Raw genomic sequence first — 8,363 nt, 5'->3', positions numbered from 1 at the left:
CCCCCCCCCCCCCATGTGATAGCAATGAAGTAGAAAAAAAAAAAAAAAGTTACATAAAATTCAATTGAGAAAGAAGTACCCAAAAAAAAAGTAAAGTCTCCTGCCCCTGTGAACGCTGGCAAACTAACGGAATCACAAGCCGTATGCACCTACGTACGTACCGATTCGGAGATAAGCTACACGTGCGGTATCGCCCCGAGTGAGAGCAATCATTCTCTGGCCAACAATCATGGCTAACTCTACACTGGTGACTGGGCTTTTATATTTCTAACACACACACTGTACATAAATAATTTTTTTAAATAAAACTTTGGTCATTTTATTACACCGGCTTGGAGTTTTTCAGATTATTTTAAATCCATGAAATTAAAATGTCTAATAGAATATATACAATCATTTCAATACAAATTTAAAAAAGGGGTGAAGGAAAAAACAATTTTTCTTTTCAGACTGACAAATTCTACTGCGGGATGTGCTTTGTGGTGCCATTCATTTCAATGCAATCGCCCACACTGAAACGAGCAGTACTGCAATTCTGTGGGTTTCAGTGAGGTGTGATTGGAAAAATGTGCATGCAGTTTTATTCTGAATTAAACTTTATGTTTGTAACACTCCATTTGTGCATTTTATTTCTACATAACAGATGGTATTCAATTTTTTTTTATCCGATTAATCGAAAAAATGTTTGGCCAACTAATCTATTATGAAAATAATCATTAGTTGCAGCCCTACCAACTATAGATTTAGGTAAACATTTATACAATAATATATAGTCCGGAAAAATAAAACTCATGTTGTACCTCTGATATAGCACGGATGATTTTCCAGTCTTCTCTGGCCATTCCAGGTGGACTCACTGCCACAAGTGTTGTTTGAGCTCTGCCTTCTGTGTTGACATAGGTAGCGGACTTCTCTGTGTAAGCTGCTCCAGGAAGAATAACATCTGCCATAGGAGCTCCAACATCTCCATGATGTCCTAAATGTGTGAAAAAAAGCAGCGCTTGAGTTGAGAATACATCTGCTACTTGCTTTTCAACTGTTTTAGTGAAGATTCTCAACCCCTTTAGTAAACCAGCCGGTCAAGTTATGATGTCATCAATGTAGGGCAGAGAAACGAAGCACACATCATGCACTTTAATACTGTATTCTGACATACCTTGGTAGATAATAAAGCAATCCTTTGGTAATTCTTGACGTGTGATGCAGCCTGCATCTGCACCCAGAAGAAAGAGTACTTTTGGGGGGTTCTTCCGTATGGCATCCACCCCAGGCTTATATCCCAGATCCAGTGCTGCAACTTGGCTTGCAACTCTATTAGAAAATAAACAAGGGCGCACAATGAATCATACAAAAGAACAAATACATACCCCTAAAGCTGCATTCTTCATACAAACATTCTTTTACACAAGCATATACACTCACCGACCACTTCAATAGGTACAGCTTTCGTAATTGCTTGGTAACACAAATTGCTAATCAGCCAAACACATGGCAGCAACTCAATGCATTTAGGCAACTAGACGTGGTGAAGGCGACTTGCTGCAGTTCAAACCGAGCATCAGAATGGGGAAGAAAGGGGATTTAAGTGACTTTGAACATGGCATGGTTGCTGGTGCCAGACGGGCTGAGTACTTCAAAAACTGCTGGTCATCTGGGATTTTCACGCACAACCATCTCTAAAATGTACAGAGAATGGTCCGAAAAAGAGAAAATATCCAGTGAGCGGCAGTTGTGTGGATGAAAATGCCTTGTTGTCAGAGGAGATTGGGCAGACTGGTACGAGATGATAGAAAGGCAACAGTAATTAAATAACCACTCGTTACAGCCAAGATATGCAGAATGCCATCTCTAAATGCACAACACATCAAACCTTGAATCAGATGTGCTACAACAGCAGACGACCACACCGGGTGCCACTCCTGTCAGCGAAGAACAGGAAACGGAGGCTACAATTCGCACAGGCTCACCAAAATTGGACAATACAGTAGATTGGAAAAACGTTGCCTGGTCTGATGAGTCTCGATTTCAGCTGCGACATTCAGATGGTAGGGTCAGAATTTGGCGTAAACAACATGAAAGCATGGATCCATCCTGCCTTGCATCAACGGTTCAGGCTGGTGGTGGTGTAATGGTGTGGGGTATATTTGATTGGCACACTTTGGGCCTGTGATGCTATCATGTCAACCATGGACCAAACTCTCTGAGGAATGTTTCCAACACCTTGTTGAATCTATGCCATGAAGAATTAAGGCAGTTCTGAAGGTAAAAGGGGGTCCAACCCGGTGTACCTAATAAAGTGGCCGGTGAGTGTAAACATCATGGAAAAGGTTCCCTTTAACATGCATAAATGCACAAAAATTCTACATGTCCAATAAAAAAAACCCTACAAAGCTGCAGCACATAGGTGGCAAACTAGTCCCACTGTCATCTGACAAGCAATGGTCATAAAAACCACAGATAATTACTTTACAGCTGTGAAATGCAAACAAAAAACGATTTGCAAAACTTTTCAATGAAATTGTGCTTAATCTAAAATGGAATTTCAGGCAACAATGTAAAAAAATGCCAAAAAGTTGATGTCCAAAGTATAACAAGGAAAGGTGAATTAGACATCACCTGAAAAATGAAAACCTTCTTCGGATGCTACTAACAAAGTGTCCCCTTCTTCCTGCAGCATGTGGGGTACTGAACCTATACAATATGCCTGGCAAGCATTTAGAAAAGTGCTCTGTTACAGAAAAATAGAATCTTTGTACTCTATTTCTTGGAGTCTATTAAGGTAGACAGGAATTCAGATGCAATTGGGTTATACTGCCGCCCACAGAAGGGCTGGACATTAGCAAACAGAAAAATGATAAGCCAGTTCCCAGTATAACCTCCTCCTCTACCCAACATGCCTCAGTTTTGTTGCAAAACAGTACTAAGAACATGGACATAAAAATATGGGCGGAACTTTTGTCCCTCAATGGACCGACCTCACTCTACACCTCCTACGTTGAGGCAGGACTATGTTCTGGCCTCCTGTGGCATTACAAATCAGAGTGTGAAGTGCAGCGGCAAAGAGACATAGTCCCTCCAAGGCAAACCGAGTCAGAAGTTACTTTGAAATGTCACCAGCATCCCAGTAGCACAACCAGGATGTCCTGTGCATCTGTATTGACATCAGACTTGTTTGAGACATAAGCTTGGATGCTTGTAACAAGCCATTACAACTGAAGCTTAAGGCTCCAGCCATTTGTTCCACGAAACAGGGTCTACATTGGTGATGAGAGATCCCTTTTGAGGGAACTAACCCAATCTAACAGGTTTTGACAGATTAAGCTCACTGCCAAAACAGCTTGGACAGCAAAACCAAACAGATTAAACTGCCATTTAAAAGAGAACTATGGGGTAAGTGTTTTTCCCCATAGTTCTCTTTAGGGTCACGCCAGGAGATATACTAACCTCCTCCCGTGACCCAAAGCTCAGTATATAGCGGGCCCTTGCCCGCCATATACTGAGAGTGCCGGAGCCGGGACGGATCCCAACAATAATGTCAGGATCCACACAGCTGCGCGAGTGACAGCTGGCTCTGCCTATCTACAGGCAGAGCCAGCGGTGCCCGCCCCTTCCCCAGTTCGTCCCTCCGGTCAGCACTGGAGGATCGGAGAGGGGAATCCCTGCGGGGAGTGGTGACTGACAGTTACCGCTTACTGCAGGGAGACGATCGGGGAGTGGAACGGCTGCATGTTTCTGCTCACTTCCCGATCAATAGAGCCGACCTGTTACAGCTTCTTTGTCACAGGTCGGCTCTAACTACGAGGATGAGTGGAAATCACTCACCTCATAGTTCTTTTAAGGAGGTAATCTAGCTGCCCATCAGTAGAATCCTAAAAGGTAAGCACAGCTTCTACCAGTAGTTAGACCGGTCCCTGCAGCCTCTCTCCTCCAGCAATGGAAAGTCCCAGTGCGACCTCAAGTCCTATACACTAGTACAGGGGTGCCCACAAGGTCGATCGCGATCTACCAGTCAATCGCGTAGCGATCACTGGTAGATCGCCATGTCCTCTCCTCCCACCGCTTCTCTGGATCCCCGCTGCTCTCCCCAGCGGGGATCCGAGAAGTGAAGGAACCGGAGGCGGGGGAGGGCGGAGGACGTAGCCGCTGTCACAGAACTAATGCAGCTTTCTATTTTAAAAAGGGAAATATCAGGGGGCTTTTTAGACCCCTAATATTTCCCCAAAGCCCCCCCAAGAGTAAAAAAAAAAAAAAAAAAAATGACAAAAATTAAAAAAAAAAATAATGAAAATAAAAAAATAGTAAAAATTAAAAAAACGTTGTTTTTTTTCTTGCCTCAGGCGCAAAAGGAGCTGGCTACGGCTATGCTACCGTGGTGCTCGTGCGGCTGAATGTGTCAGACGCTGCAGATGGAAAGGTGCAGGACACCCCATGTGCAACGTCGGCCACACGAGCACCACGGGAGGACAGGACGCTGGGACATGTAGGGCGCACTGGAATGTAAGCCGGCCGACTCCCTGCGTTCAGGTGCGGGAGGGGTTGTGGAGATGGATTGAATTCAATGGCATCGCCCACATTGCGATCGCCCGCACTCGGAATGCAGGCACATTAGTCCAGTCGATCTGCAAAAATAGTGCTCGCAGCATTTTTGCGGATCGCACTGGACTGGAACACAGGCACTAATGCAGGCGATTGCACTGTGGGCGAGGGGCCTGCCTGCGGAGCCTGGCTTCGGTGCCATTGACTTCAATGCACCGCCACGCCCCCTCCCGCCCCTGAAAGCAGGTGTTTTTTTCGTTGGTAGATCTCAATGAGCTCGTCATTTGAAAAGTAGATCTCCAGACGAAAAATAGTGGGCGCCCCTGCACTAGTATAAGACGTGATGACTCACAGGACCTTAGACCGCTGGAGCAGAGGGGAAGAGAGGCTGCAAAGAACGGGATAACAGACAGCCAGCTGCAAGGCGAGTATAACTTTTTATTTTTCATTATTTTCATCCCTAGACAAAAACCAAGCACTGAACCCTTGCAGTTCCGGGGTGCAAGGGTTAAGAATAATTCTTACCAGAGTTCTACTTGGAATACATATACTGTATATAAGTGACTGGAAAAAGTTATAGGAAGAAAAGCCTGAACCATTTGCCTCTTATCCATGTGGAAATTGTACATTGGACTTTGTTACATAATACAGAGAGAACTAATCACCTGTGCAGAATATTTAGTACTTTCCATTCCTCCGAGACTCCACTGGTGCTCCTGGCACTCTGTGCAATGCTAGACACTGCAGCATGAATTGCAGCCCCATCTTTGCGTTGCAAGGCACTGCTGCCCACCACAACCATAGGTTTCTTGGCTTGACTGAGAACCTGCACAAAACAGCATTGTATTACAACAACGTTAAAGTTGAATTCCAGCCAGACTTGAAACCCCATTAATGCAGTTATATATTCATTAGAAAAACATTCAATGTATTTTTAATTTTAAGCGGTTCAAGTCCTTTAAATTGTTATAACACCCCTCCCCACTAAGACTGGAAGAGTGAGCACCGGCTCTAGAAGCCAATCAGGTTTCCTGCTTACACATGTGTTGAGAAGGAACAACCTGACGGAAGAAGAGGAGAGCAAATGGATAACATTTACATACATTCATTTCACTGGCACCCCAACCACACCTCCCACCCACAGTGTGATCACCCGCACTGGAATGCGTGCGTTCCAGTGCAGTGTGATTGCAAAAAATTGTCCATGCAGTTTTATTCTGAAGTAAACTTTATGTTTGTAACACTGCATTTGTGTATTTTATTTTAAATTAAGGATGGCATTTCATTTTTATTCTTTTTTATCGAAAAAGGAATCGGCCAACTTCTCGATTATGAAAAGAATCATTAGTTGAAGCCCTAGTGTATTTATCAATGAAATATGTATTAATAAATAGAATAGAGCCATGTGGATAATGGAAACTTTCACTGCTAGCTCTCTTTGAAGTCTCTGGCATGCAATGAACAGTGGACGAGCATTTACTTGGGTCTGTGCAGTGCAACATACTACAGACATACAACTGTCTATCAGAACATTAACTGATGGCTTGAAAATTCATAATATGTACATGAAGAATACTGAAGATTTATGAAACTTTAACAATGCAAAATAATTGCTCACCTTGCTGAATGGATGTTTCCCAGATGCAATATCCTTTAATATTTGAGGAGAGTCTCCCAAATGATTATAAGAATAAGTCAGGTCAACAGCACTTCCTACCACAGCAACTTGGAGGTCATTGTGAAGCCAGCTAAATAGAAGAATACATCCAGCATAACTATAAATTCCTGCACAGTATACCAGCATACAGGAGAAAACCTGAACGCAAATCAGCAATTGACATAAAATAAGTGGTTATAATTAACGTAGACTACACACAGTGTGGCCAAAATAATGGAAACACTGCAAGAACAACAATAGTTCTGAAGCAAATAAAATCATAATTAAGTTACATATTTGGCTAAGTCAACGATAATAGGAGGCATATCAATCAGCACTTATATATGAGAGTGCTCAAAACAGCATGAAACAACAGAGTCCAAATTTCAGAAATGTCTAAATATGTGGCATGTGAACGGCAGGTGCATTGGAAATCAAAAGTCAAAACGAATGAATGTGGCAAGGAGAATAGTTTTTAAAAACAAAGACAATATATGGCAAATGCAACTTGAGGCACAGACATTCTGTAGGTGTAAATGGGTTCTTACTAAGGGTACTAGAGAGCAAATAATTGCAGTTACCCACACCATCACCCCCAAGGAACTGGGGTGGCTTCTTCTTGGAGAAGAAAAGTACAAAACACCACCAAACACAGTTAAAACGTGTAGGACAGCATTCCAAGAAGGAATGAAGGGGTTTGAAAGGCAAAGGGTACCCCTAATCTTTTAGCCTCCGTTCACACCTATGCAATTCGGGAGAGCATGCAATCCCACATCGCATGTTATAATGTTAGGTGAGATGTGGTGCCATCATTTCTTAATGGCACCTCAACACACCTAGCCATCACATGAGTTGTATCGCACCCCATCACATGGTAACCCAATACCATGTGATGCAGTGCGATGGGAATTTTTTTTTTTTTAAACAAAAAGAAGCATGCACTTATTTCAGTGCACTTTAGTGTAGTAGGCAGCCCATTCAAATAATTGGACTGCCTACTGCAGCACACTACAAGTGCACCCTGCAGCTCCTCTCCAATGTCGCATTGCAGAGGTGTGAACGAGGGCATAAAACACCTAGATATAAATTGTTTGATGTTTCTTTTGTTTAGTCCAATCCCTGTATACAGAACTCTAAAATGAACAAGCACCTTGTCTTCAGTTATGAAAGCCCTAGTAATCCTAGAGCATCGGGGACTTCACTGGCATTTAAATACATTTGTCCAATAGTAGCCTATAAACGCTCAAAAGGAAAAACACATTCTCATTCCCCTAAATCAAAATGTAGACATTGTAACATGTCAACCAAGGAGGTAGTCAACTATTTTTTAAAAGCATTTTGGAGGAGAATACCGTGTGGAAGATTTACTTTACCTATCCATGTGCAGCTGAAATAAATAGGACTTTTATTTTATATGAATACAGAATTTTTATTGAGTGATCATTCTCAACTCGTTTGGTGCATCAACCTCAGTGTCTCTAAAATCTGAAAATTCACACATGCGTACCTCTTCCGAATCCTTGCATTAAAGAGTGGGGCTTCAAAACGTGGATTAGTACCAATCAGCAGCAAGAGGTCAGCTTCCTCTATTCCAGCAATCCGTGAATTGAGAAGATAATTTGATCTTAGATCAGTGCTGCAAAAGGTGAATACAAACTGTCTTTACTGGATTATAGGGGAGAGGTGCATCAACAGAGCTAAAGTATGCAAAATACTCATTTCAATTCATTTTCAAAACTGCACAACAGACAAGTCATATTTATTATTATTATTTTAAAAAAAATACATGTGGCTTTTTTCTTTTTACAATGGTTTTATAATGGTTCATATGTATATCATATTTATATCTGTATCCATACGGAGGTACACCAATCTATGTCAGACAATATTAAGGGTATCAATCTTCAAAGAGTTCTACAGGCTACATGGAAACTGTTTGCAGTCTGAAGGGTTTACTGTATTTTAGAATGGACATAACCCGAGTAGTAAATATTCTGCATTCCAGCAGTGCTCTCTCCAAACTCTACAGTGAGTGTTATCCACAAGGAGACAGAAGCAGTTAGGCACAACCATATGTATTATCTGTTCCTAAACTAACTCTAGCTGAAACTTCTAATACATTTGCACAAGAGCCTGCTTTATAAAATAAAAAATGGTGTCACCCAGCTTG

At 42.2% G+C, this 8,363-nt stretch overlaps 1 protein-coding gene across 1 annotated transcript in view; it reads right to left on the bottom strand.

Moving 5' to 3' along the window:
* NDUFS1 (NADH:ubiquinone oxidoreductase core subunit S1) overlaps nucleotides 1-8,363 on the bottom strand; it is a 32,081-nt gene that overhangs the window by 2,425 nt on the left and 21,293 nt on the right. The window contains exons 12-16 of the mRNA XM_018560592.1: nucleotides 7,701-7,829; nucleotides 6,155-6,284; nucleotides 5,202-5,362; nucleotides 1,157-1,311; nucleotides 801-976 (exon numbers count right to left, since the gene is read on the bottom strand). Of these exons, the coding sequence (XP_018416094.1) occupies nucleotides 801-976; nucleotides 1,157-1,311; nucleotides 5,202-5,362; nucleotides 6,155-6,284; nucleotides 7,701-7,829 (751 nt within the window). The remainder of the gene's footprint in view (nucleotides 1-800; nucleotides 977-1,156; nucleotides 1,312-5,201; nucleotides 5,363-6,154; nucleotides 6,285-7,700; nucleotides 7,830-8,363) is intronic.

The sequence above is a fragment of the Nanorana parkeri genome, unplaced genomic scaffold, assembly GCF_000935625.1.
Source record: "Nanorana parkeri isolate BGI_ZX_2015 unplaced genomic scaffold, ASM93562v1 scaffold467, whole genome shotgun sequence".
NCBI lineage: Eukaryota > Metazoa > Chordata > Amphibia > Anura > Dicroglossidae > Nanorana > Nanorana parkeri.
The sequence above is the reverse complement of the archived record's forward strand: the minus strand, read 5'-3'. Positions and strand labels throughout refer to the sequence as shown.